Source organism: Hylobates moloch, unplaced genomic scaffold, assembly GCF_009828535.3.
Source record: "Hylobates moloch isolate HMO894 unplaced genomic scaffold, HMol_V3 SCAFFOLD_1, whole genome shotgun sequence".
In the NCBI taxonomy this organism is placed as follows: Eukaryota; Metazoa; Chordata; class Mammalia; order Primates; family Hylobatidae; genus Hylobates; species Hylobates moloch.
In genome coordinates this window covers 130,307,281-130,328,124 of record NW_026652276.1, presented here as the reverse complement: position 1 = coordinate 130,328,124, position 20,844 = coordinate 130,307,281, and the positions used below count along the sequence as shown (strand labels likewise).

Genomic DNA, 20,844 nt, shown 5'->3' with positions numbered 1-20,844 from the left:
GAGAAATATTAGCAGTGTTTACTGCATGCAAGGAAAATGCTCCTGCTCCACACAAACCCTGTGGAAATTAAAACCACAAGGAAACCTCCATCCTTCTTTGTGGACAAAGGAGATTTTCTTAGACGGCATGGGTGACCCAAATCCAACAGAAACATGACATGTACAGACATCAACAGCTGCATTTCCAAACTGACAGACAAGTAACATTTCTAATTTTATCGTTCCACCACGAAAAATGAAGTTTGTTTTTTAGAAAGGCTTTGAGTCTGAAAAGCCACCTATACAAAGAAAACTACATCTGACATTTTAAAGTTCTCAAATGAAAACATCAGGCAAGCAGCTAACTAAAAATGAATCAAGAGACCACAGGTTTGTTTTACCTTCATTGTGACCCAGGAGAAGTAAGAAAAGTCCAGAAAAAAAAGGTAGAGTCTAGGCAGATTTCTACCATTTAAAACTGAACAGAACTGATTTACTAAATTATACCTTGATGTTTCAAAATATATGCCAGATGTCAAAAAGACCATTTTAAAAACTTCCTACTAGCCCCAATTCATAGCAAGTAAACTTTAAGTTAAAATGCAACACTGAAAATTACGATCCACTTTCTTACAGGCAGGTCTATACTTCTGCCTATGATTATACTGGGAGTAAAAGAGAAATCAGCAATATTCTGCACTTGTTTCATATCAACTCTTACTTGCCTTTGGCCAACAGGCAAATGATATTTTCAAGACCCATTCCCAATGCAGTCCTTCAATTATTAAGATAGCTTTTCATTTTCTTGGCTACTCTCCATGCCTCAGGTTTCTTACTCTAAAATAGTGTCCAGAATATGTTGGGAATGACTATATTATGAAAGCCAAGAGCAATCTAATTTCTTTAACCTCCTAGGTACGATATCAATCGTCCTTTCACCCTTTAGAAATCACCACCACAGCAAGTGGCATCTTTTCCCTTCATTACAGCCCTATCAATTTGGCCATTCTTCTGCCACTGAACAAGCATTAGGAAGACAGAGGCGTTATTTTTTACCATATTATTGGCCCAGGCAATCAGATGGCCTCTCCACTTCACACTCCTTATGTTCCCTTCCCCTTCATGCAGAACAGCAGACTTCCATCTGTTCATCCAAGACCGTTCAAACAGTAGCAGCTAGGGACAAAGAGCATAGACAAAGAATCTAAGAAACTGAAAATCATATATCAGGTTCTTTACTTACTAGTTTTGCCTATCCTCGTGACCAAATAACAAACAACTCACTCTCGACATCTTTAATGTAGACTTATAGTAGTATATTATTTGTACCTTGGAAAGAATTCCTAGCACATCATATTCTCCCCAGGACGTTGTTTAAAATGGATGAGTGTTGAAGTTACTACAAGGCCAAGCCACAAGGTGGCAGCAAAACACCAAGATTCATGGAAAATAAGGCACATTAGTTAATCAAAAGATTTGTATCGCAAAAGTTCTTCAAGTGATTGTCCGGGAACTGATTTATTTTGTAAATTGGGAAATCAAAACCTCTTAAGTTTTTCACTGAAAGTAAGATATCAATCACAGATTAAACTGTAATAGAAGCAGTCTATGTTTTTCATTTAACTCAAATAATTGAACAATGACTTTTGAACAGTAATTCACGTCACAAAATAAGAAAAATTGGAATTAAGCTTCTTTAGAAATTTCATACTATCTAGGGTCTTTATTTTAAAGGGAAGATTCTATCATTCAAAAAACCTGCTGGATAAATTTTAATATAAAATATAACTGGTCAAAAACCTCTACGATTAATAAAGATGTAATTCTAGGAAGTCATACATTATTAAGAACACAACAAATATTTTTTCTTGATATATTCCATTTAAATCCTTTAAGAAAAGACATTTATACAGTACGTAACTTAAGGCATGCAATCCTGAAACACGTTTATCCTTCAAAGCAAATGCTGACAACAGATTCCATAACAGAATTATTAAAATCCCTACCACTACAAGCAATTTCAGTCTACCTTAGTATATTTTATGTCCTCTACCCACCCCAAAAGAGGCAGGGGAAACAAGTTAACAGAGGAAAGAGAGTAAATTCACATTTTATTTGTATTTCCTGTATATCTTTCTCAATAGACTAATACAGGCAGAGGAAGCACAAAATAAAATCCCTAAAATTAAATATGATGTCCATCACCACAAGTAAGCAAAGTACAGTTACTTTAAAATGCTGAAACAGTTTGAAGTTGTGTGACTTCACAACTTCCACAGGGAGACTGGAGGCAGGGATTCTTCTGACCATACTTAGCCCCGTCTTCCCATCAGATATATCCTATATATTCTCAGAGACCTTCTAACCTACCCTGTCCTCTCCCATCCCAGGTTCCAATTCAGAAGTCACTACTACCATGCCTCCCTATCCCCCAGTTAGAGGCCTTCGGGAATGTCCCTGGACTGTGATTCAGCCTCTTTCTCCCATTTGCAGAGAACAGAGAACAGACCCTAGAAATGTAGAAAAGGGGGAGAAAGGCTGAGCATACAGTTCCTGCTACAGAGAAGATGATGCCCCACTAAAGACAGGCAGCTAAAAACAATTATTTTTATTTATTTATTTTTGAGATGGAGTCTCACTCTGTTACCCAGGCTGGAATGAGGTGGCACCATCTCAGCTCACTGAAACCTCCACCTCCTAGGTTCTAGCAATTCTCCTGCTTCAGCCTCCCGAGTAGCTGGGATTACAGGCGTGCACCACCATGTCTGGCTAATTTTTGTACTTTTAGTAGAGACGGGGGTTTCACCATGTTGGCCAGGCTGGTCTCGAACTCCTGACCTCAGGTAAGCCACCGGTCTTGGCCTCCCAAAGTGCTGGGATTACAGGTGTGAGCAACCATGCCTGCCCACAACAATTAAACATGATGAAATGATAAGATCAAAATGTCTATCTTCTATCTGTGGCCTGGATCTGATGGAGGTGATCGTACGAAATGGGCGAAGCACAGTGAGTGCTCAATAACCACCTGCTGGAATAAAGGGTTGACTGGATGGCTGGGAGAACAGCACGGTGGGACACAGCATCAAATTCCTTTCCCTCACCAATTCCCACCTAGAAACAACCAATGTAGTACTAAGAGGAGAACAGTCTGCACCTGTCTTGAAAAAGTTAAATATGCTCCAAATTTTAAGCTAAAAATTCCGTAAAATATGTTAATAATAAGACCCCAGTGAAGGCCATGATTTAACTCATTCCCCCAGAAAAAGCCTGCCTGGGAAGTCAGGCAGGTACTAGAATGCCACAACATCCCCCACACTCAGTGTAATGGGGCAGGAACGAAGGGGAGTGGCCAGTCTCACTCTGAAACACAAAGGGTTGGGTCCCTAAGCATGCAGCCAGCCCTGTAGCTGTCCCAGGTGGGAAGGAAAGCAGGCACTCCGACAAAAGGCAGGCACCTATGGAAAAATCCTGCATTTGAAAAGAATACAAATTATCCAGGGAGTAATCCCCAACTTGTGACTCAATATGAATAAGACATTCAAAAAAACAAAAGAACTTAAAAGTAAAATCTAATTCTTATCATAATTCTCATGTAACAACAAAATTAAGAAATTAATAACAAAGAATGAGAAAAAGAAGAACACAAAACAAAAATGATACAAAAAACATTCTCAATCTTTGGGTAAAAGAGGAATTCCTATGGTAACCAGAGTACTTTGAAAATGAGAAAATACTATAAACCTAACTGTATGAGATACAATCAAAGTTGTAAAAAAAGGAAAATCTAGATTTAAAAGTTAATAATGAACATGACATGCCGCTACACAACAAAACAAAAACATTTCATTGAGGGATACGAAAGGAGAATTCAATAAACAGAAAGGCACATTATATTCATGGATAGTAAGACTCCAATTCTCACTAAAGAGCTTAAGTCTCATTAAATTAACCTATAATTTTAATGCAAATCCAAAAAAAATCCCAAAGGGATTATTTCTAGAAATTCCAAAAATGCTAAAAATTCATTTAAAAAAATGAGAGAATAACAGGAATTTTTTTTTAAATTAAGTAATTTAGGGGGAGGAATGGATTTGTCCAGACAGATAGTAAAACATTTTATAAAATCAACACTCAAAACAGTACAGCAATGTTTCTAGAATTGATAGATGAAGGAAAAGTAATGAACTGATAAAGGCGAACCAAAATGATATGGTCAGGAATGGGTATGTGGGGTGGGGGGTACAGTGGAGTGTGTGCAGAGAAAGAGGTATCTTCAAACTACTGAGCTGCGGTCTTGGACACCATCTTTCTGGAGGATCGTTTGGCATCATGGACTCAAAGCTTTAAAAAAAAAATGACACCAGGAAGTTGCTACCTAGAAACTTACACTAAGAAATGATCAGACAAGTTAGTAAAGATGCATGTAAAGCTATTTATAACAGCCACAAATGGACTAACAACTGAGGAATGACAGAGCATAATATGATGGAGCACACACAATGAGTATGTATCCATTACTATTTTATGCATGTATCTTCATTAACACAAAAAGCTATGAGGGCATATTAAATAAAAAAGCAGATGACAAAACAGTATTCAATACAATGTCCTTAAAATGTGAATGTGTATCCACATATATTATAAAATCTAAAAGATACATGACAAAGTAATCCTAATTCTAGAAATGAGTGCTGAAATTTTATATTATTTTTATTTTATAATTATTCTGCACTAAATATATGAATATTTTTATAATGCTAATACATTAATGGGAATGAAAATCCATTCTCTTATTTTTACAATCAGGAAAACTTAGAGGAATAGTTAAAATGAAACAACAAAGTAATATCAAAAATTCACTGGAGATTGGGTGCAGTGGCTCATGCCTGTAATCCCAGTACTTTGGGAGGCTGAGGTGGGTGGATCACCTGAGGTCGGGAGTTTGAGACCAGCCTGGCCAACATGGTGAAACCCCGTCTCTACTAAAAATACAAAATAATTAGCCAGGCATGGTGGCCGGCATCTGTAATCCCAGCTACTCGGGGTAGGGGGTGAGGTAGGAGAATCACTTGAACCTGGGAGGAGGAGGTTGCAGTGAGCCAAGATTGCACCAGTGCACTCCAGCCTGGGCAACAAGAGCAAAACTCTGTCTCAAAAAAAATAAAAATAAATAAATAAATAAATAAAAATTCACTGGAACTTAAAGAAGTAATGTTTGAGGCATACTGAACATGTATTAGAATGAATTTACATAAACTGTATATACTTTTCAAATAAAACATTAACTTCTTCAGAAAACTTAATTAAATCTTGTTGCAATTCCTACCAAAATGCAAGCTCACTCCAATGGACCCTTTCTGTTACACTCAGTGTGCTCTAAGCTATGGGATGAAGCAGAGGTGGCTGAACTCTGGCCTCCTTTTGCCTCCTACTCTACCTCCCAAAACAAGAAAGTAAAAACTTCCAGCAGAGGGGAGGAGGCAAAGGAAGGATGGAAGAATTCTGAATCCAGGCCATCTCAGGATTGATTCCCAAAAACCTTGCGGACCCTGCTCTGACATGCAATTAAAAGAGCAAAGAAGCTTCTCCCAATGATATTTCTACAATGCAGACAGGCATATGCCATTCTATGCAACTGATGTGTGCTCAAAAATAGAGGGGATATAAAAAATTAACCTCTGTAAATGAAACATTTTAACTAATTAACATTACAAGTTTTGACAGGATTCACGTTATTTTCTTATGTTTTGCAAATAGCCTAAGTCCCTATCACTTTATATTTTGTGGATGAAAAATAAGAAAATATCTGTAAATAAAGTAGGTCATCATAAACATACTAAGGAAAGTCATCATTTAAGAGAATTCTTTTGTAAGTCAAATAATTTCCCCCCAATTTATTGGTTCTGTATATGTTTTATGGTCACACTGGTTTTCTCACTGCACAACTAACTCTATTAAATCTTGTTCACTGAGATTGGTGTGTTTACCTTGCATTTCCCCAACCAGTGCATTGGGGAAAAGGATCATATCTTATACTTTGCTAGACACAAAGGCGTAATAAATATTAAATATTAAGTAGGCTATCCGAGTCTACTAGTTTTAATTCTTTCCTTCTCTGACCATACACATGATGCGTTTGCTACAGGAGGAGCTACGTGATTTCCCAAAACCTTTCAGTTACTCAGCCTATCTTTACAGTTAGTAATACTCCTAAACTATTTTGAACACACTGGAATCTACTCCAATCTCAAAAATTTAAAGAACCCAATGACTAATTCATACAATCAACACAGCCTTGCTTTTAGAAAGGGCTCACTTCTATGGATCCCATATCCAGGCATGTAATGTCAGTCCATTTCCCTTTGCTGAAGGCCAGCAGATAGAATTTGTGCACAACTTGTCAAAAATTTGAAAGCTGCTTTTAAGGTTAGCCTTCCTCTATTAAGTTTAAGTAATTGCAGCTCTTTTATTTCAGAGACAAGAACTGGCCACACATTTGGCCTGAACGGTAATTTCTGAAATGTGTCTGCAGGCCTGCAGAAGGCTCTCTTGATTGCCACAGTGCCTACTTCTCCAGGCTCTCTCACGTCTGGCCTGCTTCTCTCCTTGATGTTACCTGCCTGGCCCCGTCGAACATTTATTTCTGCCTTTCCTCTCCACTCTACTTTATTCTTTACTCCTGAGTCCACTCTTCCTATCCTACATAGTATAAAACCTTAAATGCCTGCTAGTAATTATGGAGTCATTTCTATATCTCTGAAACTCTCATGCAGGATTTGCTTTGATTTGACATAGAGTTTCATACAGAAGGGAGAATGGCCAAATGATCCACTCTCCATTGGCTTTTTTATCCTAATCTCTGTGAATTTCAAGCAGAAACATATTTTCTGATAGGAATGCCAAGGAAAGCTTTGCTTTGGTGATTTAAGAAAAGATGAACTCCTTTTCTTACAAACATTCTATACTAATTTAACTACCACAAAACTATCTGCCTGTACTTCACTGACATTTAATAATATCCATTTTTTCCTTCCAGTCATAAAACTGCCCACAGACCTACTGAGCATGAATGTTCTACAAAGCATTTTATGGGGTAAGACATTGAAAAAAACTACCCTTAAAAGCAGCTGGTTAATTTATTTGGTTCATCTTCCATACCCTGTAATATTGAATTGTCATTATCACAATACTAAGAGCAATTTAAGCTCAATGGGAGCTAAGTACATAGAGAGGAAAAGCTGTTTCCAAGAGGTCTATTTTTTTGTTGGAAAAAGTATTTTAGGGCTTTATTTCCCATAAATCCACATTCTGGCAGTCAGCACTCTCAGTACTTATATTTCAATATGAGCCCTCACATCCTCAGCAATATACTTTATTCTCCTCTGTTTTGTGCTGATAAATCTATCTAGTGCTTTCCTACTCTACAGAGTGGTATAAGGACACGGAGCCCAGAATCTCCCACATGTGTAGCAAGATTCCTATCGGGCTGTAATGAAGTCCTCGATTCTGGTCACCTAACGCCCATCATTACTTATCACTCACTCTTCCCTGATGGAGTTGAAAAGAGTATGATTGGCCCTGTTTTAATCATCTTGTGATCTTTCAAGTTGATAAATCACTTGGCTCCTTCAGGCTTCCTAAATACTGACCACACTGCTAGCTTTGAGGCAGACAAGAAAGTGGGCAAGATTCAGCAGGGGCTTCAGCCCAGGGTCAAGGCTTAGATACCATGTGTGTTCCTACGGGGAGAACCGAGGGGCTTGAAGAAAACAAATATTTCACAAAGGAGAACCTGTGCTAGGTCAGGAAGGTGCAGAAGATCCAGGTAATAAAATAGAGAAATAGAGAAAAGTAAAACCCAGCAAATAAAACTATCTCAATAAAAATAAACAAAGGGCATAACAATGGGAAAGTCTTGTTACAAAAGGATTTAAATATTCAAGATTAGAAAAGATCATGAGCAAAATTTTAAAAGTCAAGAAGGCAAGTGAGAAAAATATGAGTGAGTGTGGAGAAGACCTAGGATGGTGGCTGGCTACTGACAGCAAATAGGGTCTTGAATCCTGAAGGAGGCAGGAATGACCAGGAACCCATATGGAGCAGGTAAGTGTCTTTGTCTTGCTTTGTGCTTAGGCTTAGTGCCAAAGTTTCAAACACGCAGCTTTTCTAAACACCACCAACAGCTCTACTATGTCCATCAAGATAGAATATAAACATGTGGGAAGAAAAAGAGAACTTCCCAAATACATTATTGCCTTAAATTCAGTGGTTATTTTCTGAACAAGTTATAATGCTTCAATCTCCTTTATCTGAATTTAACATGTTTAAAACCAGTTCAGTACAGACAAAATGTTGGTACCATAGAAAACCTCTGTGCACAAGGGTTCCTAGAGCCCACTCAAATGCCACTTGCTTACAAACAATATTTTAGTAAACACCATTCCTATGCAACACAGACATTTTTTTTTAACTTGTATTTTAATTTCAGGGGTTTATGTGCAGGTTTGTTATGTAGGTAAAGTCGTGCCACAGGGGTTTGTTACACAGATTATTTTGTCACCCAGGTATTAAGCCTAGTATCCATTAGTTATTTTTTCCAGATCCTCTCCCTCCTCCCATCCTCCATCCTCCAATAGGCCCCAGTGTGTCTTGTTCCCCCCTATGTATCCATGTGTTCTCATCATTTAGCTCCCACTTACAAATGAGAACATGTGGTATTTGGTTTTCTGTTCCTGCATTAGCAACACAGACTTTGGACAGGCCCTTGCAGTTAATTCTGTGAAACCTATATAGACAGACCAATGCTTTGAAATTTAAAAAACACTGTATCAACATAAGGTAATGGTCAATTCATCAACCAAGAAATCCAAGCAAAGGTTCCACGAGAACAAAATAAGTTAAACACCGGAGGTGCCATTTAGGAGCAGCTTTCTTTGCATTAAAAAACTAGAGATGACAGCCAGATAAAGATCTACCTACCCATCTATGCGGTATCTACCTACACACCTATGTGGGCTTGGCAATCAAGCCAGCATGTGAGGTAGTCCCCTATTTAAACTACTAATCTGCAATTTCTGCAAATGCAAGCACATAATTACAAGTGCGATTTCAGAAATGACTAGGACACTTTCTAAGTAATTTTACCACTTAAAAAACATCTTCCATATGGATCCCACAGATTTAATAGAGCTGGCTGTTCATACCAAACACATTGAGTCTGTTTTTCAGTTTGCAGTTATCTGAGGATACATTTCCCAGGGCTGGGCTCAATGTCAAACACCCTCAGCATCAGGGTAGAGATAACACAAAAGTCATCCACTGGGTGATTAAACTTGAATTAATGTTCTCTGCAATGAACAAATATCTCTAACTTTAACTACATATAATCTCAATCATTGATGACTGGTGAAAATCCTTGCACAGTGAGTATATCAAAAAGAAATGCGAAATTGCTAAGTCTTCAATAATGCAGACAGTTAACTGAAAACACGGGTTTATGTATTTGAACAAGCCCTTCACACAATTCAAAGTAAAACAGGCCAGGCGCAGTGGCTCACGCCTGTAATCCCAGCACTTTAGGAGGCCGAGGCGGGCAGATCACAAGGTCAAGAGATGGAGACCATCCTGGCCAACAAGGTGAAGCTCCGTCTCCACTAAAGATACAAAAATTAGCTGGGCGTGGTGGTGCACGCCTGTAGTCCCAGCTACTTGGGAGTCTGAGGCAGAAGAATCACTTGAACCTGGGAAGCAGAGGTTGCAGTGAGCCGAGATCGCGCCACTGCACTCCAGCCTGGTGACAAAGTGAGAGTCTGTCTCAAAACAAACAAACAAACAAAAAAAAAACTAAACAAAAACAAAAACAAAGTAAAGCCCAAAAGTTGAAAAAAAAAAAAATCAAGACACTACCTGCAGAAGAAAATGAGTCAAATGAACCCAATTTCAAACATTATAATCCACTTTCTTACCATCTCTATGAAAAACTGGCATTAACTGGACACACTGGTCAGCACTGATAGCTTTCATGGAAGTGGCAGAACTGATGGTTTTGGGGCAGACTCACATCTACATGGTAACATATGTTCATCTTCTCTACACACTTCAGGGTTTACTCTAAAGTCTCATTTAGACTCCTATAATGCCTCCCTGGGAACAAGAATAATTATTCCAGATTTGGCCAAAATTGGAGAAAAGGCTGCAGGCTATTTAGTAAGCAGCAATAATTTGTGCTCAAACTGACAGTAAATATCAAGTGGACAGCCTTCATTGTCCTGGCTTCTATGGTAATATTAAAAGCTGCCCCAAGCAAGGAATACAATCAGACAAATCACAAAGGAAGCTACAGAAGTAGCTAATAAGTAAAAATGTTCAAAATCACTAAAAATTCAAACATACTATAAAATAGAAAAATGGAGTATCTTTATATATCAGATTGGCAATGAGCATGTGGTAAAATAGGTACTCACACATAGCTGATGTAAACTGGTGTAAGTTTTCTGGAATACAATTTTACTTAGCAACACATATTAAATGCCTAAAAAATAATCATAACCTTTGATTCAGTAATTCCAATCCTAAGAATCAATGGTAGGAAAACATTCAGAGGAATAGATGAAAGGCCAAAGATTTCAAGCTTCACCACATCATGATTTATGACAGCCAAACATTGGATATAACCTAAAGGTCCAAAGACAGAAGAATGGTTAAGAAAATCAAATAGATCCATAAGATAGAGTATTATGCAACTATTCAATAACACTGAACTAAGAATAGACGTCCACAATGTAGGGAATTTCATATGATGTGCAATGATAAGTTAAAACAAGATCTAAAATAATTGAGATTACTCTATACATTCCTTTACTTTTTATTATTATAAAAATAATGCATGCTTACTACAAAAAAGTAAATAAAAGCCAATGAAAGTCAGAAGGAACATTCATAATCCTGCCCAGACACAAATACTGTTAATATTGGTGTACAGCCTTCCATGAATACATCTACATACATAATTTTATTTCTACAGAAAAGGATAATCAGACCATACATATATTTTAGAAAAGTACCTCAACAGAAGCAATCTATCAAATGTTGAGAATTTTATTTATTCCAACTGAGAAAGAGAAAAGCTGACAACCAGAAGCTAGCCTGGCACCCACAGCAGGGCCCTGATGTTCTCTTGATGAATATATACAATTTCACAGAAAACCAACATCAGCCAAGGCCACTCCACGACCATGAAGGACCAGGACAGAAGCAAGACCACTCCATAATCATGTCTGAATGCAAACAAGACATGAACATTTTCCAAGTCGTGGCAATGACCAAACACCTCCCATTTTGGCTAAAATGACAGACTGCTGCTTCTTTACCAGTTATGACTCTGGCTTTGGCTTAGCCTTTTCTCCTTCTAGATAAGATTTATTAAAATGCCCAGCTGTAGAATTATTCATGCTTCATGACAGCATCCAATCTAGAGCAAAGCCCTGATGCCTTAAACCTCCCCGAAATCACCTCACACCAGCCTAAATCCTACAATTCTTCTAACATCTTCCTAAAACCATATGGCGTGCTCCTGGTGATCTTTGGCCGCAGGGCACTGACACAGCTAATTCACTATTGTTAGACAGTTAGCTTGTACCAATTTTCACTGTTACAAACATCAAGAAAATTGGCTGAAATTAAGTTAGAAAATTAAAAGGAAAACAAACAAACGTACAGGTTGAGGGGGATCCAAAAGGCTTAAAGACAAATAAAGGACTGTAAATTTACCCCATAGTGTTGTATGCGAATATACAAATACACTCATTTTCCTATCAAGTCACTATTCTGACTAATGGTCTTATTAACTATATTCTACCTACACCATCCTACCTATATGCTTTTGGAAGCCTGCCACCATTTCTGAAATCAAGATCCCGTGTACACACAGCACCTAACATGAAGCATGACACAAAGTTGTATTCAGGAAGCAGATTCAAACCAAATACTCCTGTGAAATGATGTACCATGACACCAACTAACAATGACTGCAATTGTGACCCCTTGCTTTATACAGCCTTATCTTAAAGCAAAAGAGAGAAAGAGAACCTCTCAGTGTTAATGGATCAGCTGAGGTTAAATCCCACAAGAAAATCTAATGAACATCTCTGAACTGGCAATGACACTTGTGGTCACTGCTCAAAATACTTAAGAATAAGCACAGGACTCTCCATATGCAAAAGAAGATATTATCAGCAAGGAGCAAAAGATGGTTATAAGGAAGAGAGATGGTAGTTTTAACATCAGAGTTCAGGGGAAAGCTACAATCAGTATGGAAATATTATATGAAAAAGTTAGCTGAACTGATTAAAGAAAAAAGTATATTTTTAACAGGCATTTGATGGATATGAGACAATGGGAATCATAAAGGAAAATGAAGTTGCTATGGACCCAACTCTCCCACCCCGACCACTGTAGATACCATTCAAATACTCTGGGAGTCCTACATATTGATATCAAAAAAGCAATCAGCAATGAAGAACACCTGTTTTTCAGACTGAAAATGATTTCTATTTAAGCATTATATTTCTATTTTTAGCCTCAGATAGCTTAGCATACATAGGAAAACTCACCAAAAAATACTTTAACAATAGAGCTATTTTATTGCTTGGTTTTTCATATCTAAAAAATGCTTGTGAAGGTTACATTTGTGTTTTACTTCCTACTAACCAATAGTTTTTAATCAATTTTGGTACATTGATGACAGCACAAAATAAATTTCTAGGAATGGAACCACAACTTACAACACAGTACCTAGAAGAAATAAAGGTATGTATTTACAATGCCTCAACGCGCAACCATTAGATTCGTGGCTGCCTGTGGTGTAACTGTGAATTAACTAGGAAGTCTTAATTTTAATTCTTAAAAATGTTCAGACGATTCACCTGAAAACTACAATGGTAAGTAATGTGGGAAGAAGTTTCAGGTAGAAGGCTACAATCAAGCATCTGAAAACTTGCAGAAATATTATCCTAGAGATCCAAACACTGGACAGGAGACAGAGGAACTGCTAATGTCAAAACCCTTCTAGCCACCAAAACCCCAGCTCCAATCTGACCCAAAGATGAACAAACACATGAGGAAGCACTCCTACACTTCATGTTTAGGGATGGCAGTGGTAAGAAAAGGCTCACTGGATCATCTAGATTCTAAAAAGATTTGTAGCCAGAGGACTGGAAGCTATGGGGAGATGCTGGCCAAAACGGCACAGACTTTCAGTTCTAAGATGAATAAATTCGGGGATCTAATGTACACTACGGTTACTATATTTAATAATGCTATATTAAATACTTAAAATTTACTAATGGATTTTAAGTATTCTCATACCCAGAAAAAGGTAACTACGTGAGGCAACTGATAATGTTAATTAGCTTGAACGTGGCAATCACTTCACAATACATACTAAATACATTTGGTATATATCAAATTATCATTGTATAACTTAAATATGTATAATTTGGCTGGGCGCGGTGGCTGACGCCTGTAATCCTAGCACTTTGGGAGGCCGAGGCAGGCGGATCACGAGGTCAGGAGTTTGAGACCAGCCTGGCCAACATAGCGAAACCCTGTCTCTACTAAAAATACAAAATATATATATATATAAATATAAAATTTTAATTTGTCAATTATACCTCAATAAAGCTAGAAAAAAATAAAAATAATGTTGATAACAAAGGCAAAAGAAATAAAATTTAAAAATAATCTTAATAATAATTTTTTAAATATTTAGTTTTATAAAAAGCTTCCTGTATTGAATCCTCCTTCAAAAAGGATTCAAAATCCAATTTATTATTTGCAGACTACTGCTGGAAGCTTACAGAAGCTGGTTGACGCTACCATCTCTGTCCTTCAGGTAAAATTTGCCATTTCAAATTTTCCTCATTTCATTCAGTCCAGTCCTTTCCTTGTTGGCTGACTGACATTTTCTAGCTTACAAAGCAACTTGTCCCTGCAGCCAGGTCCCCTCATTCTATCCCACCATAATGCCAAACAGCTGACTGTCTGATTTCTAAAAACGAACTCCACTGCAAACGGCATCATGACAATTTAATGATTTGTCAAAGTAGTAGAACCAGTTATTATAAAGTGTATTTCAGTGTTCAAAGGTAAAGGTTCTATGAGGCTAAAGTTTACCTGCTGACAGGGAAAGCTGGACAATTAAAAAAAAAAATCCAGACAAGATTCACTTGGCAGACTTATTTCTAAAATAGAAACTTCATTTGCCATGCTCCTGTATTAAAATTCTTGCTACACAAGAAGGTTACACTTACAAAAAAAATTCATTGGTTCACGTGTTTGAAAGCTCTCTCCAATGGCACTTTTAAGAGATGTGCTTCCTCTTTTCTTTCTTTTTTTTTTCCAAGATGGAAACAAAACAGAATATGGAATAAGCTTTTTATGCTCATGTGTCAAGCACTGGAGTCCATAAATCCAGCTATGGCATTCAACTACTAAGAAGATACCTTGAAAACCTAAAATAAAAGTTTATGCCAGACAGAACTACAGCCTCCTAGTCCTAGTCCCTGGTGGATAAAGAGCTATCTCTAAACACCTAAGAAGCCAGAACTTTAAAAAGGAAATAGCTGTCAAACTACAGTTTCACGTTTTCTTCTGCTACATTGCTATGTTCTGCAGTACTATTTTGAAAAGTATGTTCTGATTACTTTAAAAATTTTTATAGGAATCAAAAATTGTAATAAGATTAAACAACTATTAAATATTAATAGACATCTCTCTCAAATTTTCTTATGACTTCATGAATATCTCATAGTGGTCCTCTACTTTTCTACTTAGTTCCTCTAGTCTCTGTGCCACTTTAACTCATTGTTTGTAGAAGGTGGCATAAAATTCCAATGATTTATTTGGCTGTCAGTCTAGAGATCAGTGTTCTTAAGGGTTAAGAACGTCTTTATTCCACATTACACCTTCATTTGGCTAGTCTTTGCTCCAATTTTTTGAAGATTAAATTATTTCTTAAAGGTGGAAAGTCGTAACCTCTCAGTTATCTGATGTATGTCTTTATTCTCTTTTCCTCCTATGTGATCTGCCACCTGTTCTCAACAGAGGAGGGATCTTGATATCTATAACATATGATTATTGCAACGTTATAACCATTTGCTAAATGTTGGGCTTTTCAAAATTGTTCTGCCTAGTTTATGCTGCTAGTTTAAAATTGCAGCTGAAAGGATTGAAGTAGCTACTGAGCCAATGTAGTTATCTCATTTTTCAAAGATAAAAACCTCTATAACTCAGTTACAAAAAGAGCAGCTCCTAAAAATTTGCAAACACTTTCAGAATGAAAGTGATCATTTCACAATAGTCCTTCTTTCTTAATGTAACCTTCTAAATGCCTTTAGTTTTTAACATCAAAGATCTATTTCTTAATAAAATTAGAAAAATACATCCTAAAATACCTCAACTAAATAAATCTATTTCAAAACAAACAAAACACACTAATGTAAAAAACATGTAGCATAAATAATCTTTACAAGTACATACCACACAACATGTAGAAAAAGGAAATTCTCTGGAGATTTCTGCAAACCACACCAAGCTGATACACATTTTGAAAATCTCCATTTAACCATATGCAAACAGATCATTATAGTTTATCAAGTAAATGGTACCTTTTAGTACTTACTAAATACATATTTACATGATAAAATTTAATGGATCCAAATAAATCAAAGTTTGTATGTTACAAGTCATTAAATTGTGGACACAGTTACATGTTTCTAAAGCCTTTAACATAAGTAAAATAAATTATAATGGCTTTTTAAATAAATTATTCTAAATTACAAACTATTATCACACTTTTAAAAGACTTGTTTTGTCATACACACACAGACACACCCCTCCATATATACAGATAAACAGGTATATCTCATATATATATATATATATACACACACATATATATATATATATATATATATCTTCTTTAGTAGTGGAAATACTTTGCTTGTATTACCCTAGGGTGCTTTGATTGTACTCGGAATAAAAACAGGTTTTCCTTAAAGAATGATAATATATAATGGCTTTTTAAAGGGAAAGAACCCCAAACCAAAGTTTTAAGAGTAGATAGTCTTTGACTTATGATTATTTGACTTAACAATTTTTTCAACTTTATGATGGTACCCATACAATGATTCAATTTTTCACTTTCAGTCTTCAATAAATTACATTATATATTCAATACTTTATTATAAAATAGGCTTTGTGTTAAATGATTTTGCCTAACTGTAGTGTTCTGACTACAATTAAGGTAGGCCAGGCTAAGATGTGATGTTCAGTAGGTTAGGTATATTAAATGCATTTTTGACTTAACAGTATTTTCAACTTACAATAGGTTTATCGGGACAACCTCAACTGTAAATTGAGGAGCATCTGTATTTCATCTGCCATCCCATAACTAATTACAGAAAAATTAGTGGCTCTGAAACCTAAAAGGAGTACTGGCATAAAGATAGCTATATAGATTGGTAGAATTCAGAGTCCAGAAATAAACCCTAACATTTATGGTTAACCAATTTTCCACAAAGGGCCCAACACAATGGGAAAGGAACAGTCTTTGCAACAATGATGCTGGGTCAACTGGATATTCATATGCAAAAGAATAAATTTGGACTCCTGTCTTACATCATACACAACAATGAACTCAAAATATATTGTACACCTAATTTAAGAGTAAAAAATACAAAAGTCTTAAAAGAAGCAAGCATTAATCTTCATGACCTTGGAAGAGGCAACAGGCAGTGATCTCTTAGATACAACACCAATAGCACAAGTATCAAAAAAATTTAAGATAAATGTGACTTTATTGAAGTTACAAACTTCTGTGCCTCAAAGGATACCATCTATAACGTGAAAAGACAACTCATAGGCTGGGAAAAAATATTTGCGAATCATGTATCCGATAAGGAATATCTACCCAGAATTTATTTTTAAAGTTTACAACTCTATAATAAAAAAAAAAACCCAATTAAAAAATAGGCGAAGAATCTGAATAAACATTTCTCCAAAGAAGATATGCAAATGGCCAATAAGCACAGGAAAAGATGGTCAACATCATCAGTCATTAGATGAAAGTCAAAACCACAATGAGCTATCACTTAACACATACCAGAGTGATTATAATCAAAAAGAGAAAATAAAATGAATATTGGTGAGAATGTAGACAATTAAAACCCTCATATATTTCTGATGAGAATGTAAAATGGAACAATCACTTTGGGAAACGGTTTGGCAATTCTTCAAAATGTCCAACATAGAGTTACCATATGATTCAACAATTCCATACTCAAGAGAAATGAAAACACACAGCCACAAAAAGCTGTACAAAAATGTTCATAGCAGCATTATTCATAATAGCCAAAAAGTAGAAACAATCCAAATGTCAATCAAGCGATAAACGGATGAATAAAACATGATAGATCAATACAATGAAATATTATTTGGACATAAAAAGGAATGAAATACGGATACATGCCACAACATTGATGTACCTAGAAAAATAAGGAAAGAAGCTAGACAGAAAGGCCATATATTATATGATTCCATTTATATGAAATATCCAGAATAGGAAAACTTATAGAGAAAGAAAATAGATTAGTGGTTGCCTAGGGATGAGAGGAGGGGAGGAAGGAAGATGGGGAGTGACTGCTAATAGGTACGAGGTTTCTTTTTGGGGTGATGGAAGTGTTCTAAAATTAGATTATGTTGATGGTTGCACAGCACTGTAAATATATTAAAAACCACTAAACAGCATACTATCATCTGGTGAACCTCATGGTATGCAAATTATGTATCAATAAAGCTATTTTAAAACATCTAAAAAAACAGATGACTTAATACCAATTACTTACAATGACATGGGTAATCACGGGATTCCTCACTTTAAAATATCATACATGTGCTTTTCTCATGCCCCATATACTAAGCCTTACATACAATATACTAAGCTCTTCAGTGTATGTTTTTTCTTTTAAATTATTTTAGTCCCGAATGTCTAAGTTAATAATAAAATCATTTTTAATTCAATTTTTCACCAGATGACCTTAACTGTTTTTATTTTACTGTCATTTTATATACATATAAACATTTGTTTTTCTGTGTGCTTGGAATGAGATGTCAACAGATGCATTTTTGGAGAACTGAATAGGAAAAAAAAAATTACTCTCTCATAGAAGACTGAACATAGAACAGCTTGTCAAGTAGTCAGTGGCAACCAAAGAGACAAACCAAACCCCTGATATTCTGCCTGTTCAGCATTTTTTGAATTCTACTTATCTTATTGTTTATCACAATGTCCAACTTTCTATAAATTCCAAGCTCTTCCCATGTTACCTTACCAACAATTAGATGCTAGATTACTCTGTTGTTCCTGCACTGCTCATGGATCTACTCAATGGACTCTGACCCAGACTGCTGCATGCACACTGTCCTTTCTATGTATGTCTGCAAATGACATCAAATGCTAAGTAAAAGGATGAAGAATATGTTACTGACACAGTTAACTCAGACATCCTACAGGGAGACAAGACATTCATGCAGCAGAATTAATGTGGCAAACTTGATGAGACTACAGGTATCCCTTGCAGCAGAAAAGCAATTATTAAACTTCATGAATACACTGATTATTAAAGAACACAGGCCGGGCGTGGTGGCTCACACCTGTAATCCCAGCACTTTGGAAGGCCGAGTGGGTGGATCACGAGGTCAGGAGATCAAGACCATCCTGGCTAACACAGTGAAACCCCGTCTCTACAAAAAATACAAAAAATTAGCCAGGCGTGGTGGCAGGCACCTGTAGTCCCAGCTACTCAGGAGGCTGAGGGAGGAGAATGGCATGAACCCGGGAGGCGGAGCTTGCAGTGAGCTGAGATCGCGCTACTGCACTCTAGCCTGGGCGACAGAGCAAAACTCTGTCTCAAAAAAAAAAAAAAAACCACAAACTCCTCCAGATCTTCAGTCCTACCACGTGGACATCAACACTCATATTATCTCTGGTATGTTCTTTTATTCTAATACCTTCAAGAAATAGGGGACAACTGTAAAATCTCTAACTCTTGAAATTGGAAACTGAAAATTAAAACTGCATCCATTACATGCTAGGGAAATACTTAAACCAAAGTGATTTATCAATATTCTAAGTGTATAGCAGATTATAAGAAGGCAGCAGACATCTTAGAACCTGACCTTCCAGCCCCGGGCAAGCCTTCAGATGACAAGCCTTCAGATATTGGCAGCTTCAACCAATATCCCAATTGTACCCTCATGAGCAACCTTCAGCCAGGGCCTAACAGCTAAGCCACTCTTGAATTTTCTAAGTATGAGATAATAAATGTTGTTTTAAGTCATTTAAAACAAAAAGCAGTGACCATTCCCAGTGAGAATTAAATAAAATGTAATTCTTTATTCAGCCAGGCATGGTGGCTCATGCCTGTAATACCAACACTTTGGGAGGCCAAGGTGGGCGGATCACCTGAAGTCAGGAATTTTGAGACCAGCCTGGCCAACATGGCAAAACCCCATCTCTACTAACAATACAAAAATTAGCTGGGTAGGGTGGTGGGCATCTGTAGTCCCAGCTATTCGGGAGACTGAGGCAGGAGAATTCCTTGAACTCAAGAGGTGAAGGTTGCAGTGAGCCAAGATCATGCTACTGCACCCCAACTTGGGCAACAGAGCAAGACTCTGTCTCAAAGAAAAAAAAAAAAAAGAAAAATTATTTATTCTTACTGAGTTTTAAATAAGAACACCTGGGTTTAAATTTCAGCTATGTGAACTTATGCTATTATCACTGTGATGGTTAATAACAAGTGTCAACTTGATTGGATTGAAGGATGTAAAGTATTGCTCCTGGGTGTGTCTGAGGGTGTTGCCCAAAGGAGATTAACATTTGAATTGGTGGACTGGGAGAGGCAGACCCACCCTCAATCTGCATGGGCACAATCTAATCTAATCAGCTAATCTGGCCAGGATGGCCAGAATAAAAGCAGGCAGAAGAACGTGAAAAGACTAGACTGGCTTAGCCTCGCAGCCTACATCTTTCTCCCATGCTGGATGTTTCCTGCCCTTGAACATCAGACTCCAAGTTCTTCAGCTTGGGACTCAGACTGGCTTCCTTGCTCCTCTGCTTGCAGAGACTGCCTATTGTGGGACCTCACCTTGTGATCTTGTGAGTTAATACTCCCTAATAAACTACTACACACACACACACACACACACACACACACACACACATACATCTATCCTATTAATTCTATCCCTCTAGAGAACCCTAATACAATCATACATAAAATTTCTTAACCCAAAAAGTGGTTAGTGAAGAAATACGAGAGGAATGTTAATGCTACTCTTTCCTGAGGCTGACAAAGACAAAGACAGTAAGGTAGTTATTTTTTCAGGAGTGGATCAGCTGCAGATCTAAGCTAGGGAATGTGAGATTAGGTCTGTAATTCCCAGTAATTAGTCCCCTGGACATTTTAACATAAGGTGAATGCGACTACAGCCTAAGGATAACAATGGGCTGTGAGATGGGGGAAGGAGGGGCTCTCTAACAGAAATCAGAACTGGTGTGATCTTGGCTTTATGTCATGGAATGGAATCAGGATCTACCAACCTGCCACTCATTACAACAAGTCATGTAATGACCAGAAGGTTTTCCCACCCTAGCATTCTATTAACTATTGAACCAAGGGAAAATGACAGATAAGTATCATAAAACATTTAAAAGCATTCAGTAGCTGGGCCTCAAAGCAGCCATTCCATAGCTCTATACTACTACAGAAATAGCTACAGACTACTTCCTTTACACTGGCTCCA

General features: G+C 36.9%; 1 protein-coding gene across 2 annotated transcripts in view; it reads right to left on the bottom strand.

Annotated features, from left to right (window-relative positions):
• Positions 1–20,844, bottom strand: part of VPS41 (VPS41 subunit of HOPS complex) — a 211,270-nt gene that overhangs the window by 71,826 nt on the left and 118,600 nt on the right. For both annotated transcript variants that reach the window (XM_032758281.2, XM_032758280.2), the window contains one exon: positions 1,036–1,155. In XM_032758281.2, coding sequence (XP_032614172.1) covers positions 1,036–1,155 — 120 coding nt within the window. The remainder of the gene's footprint in view (positions 1–1,035; positions 1,156–20,844) is intronic.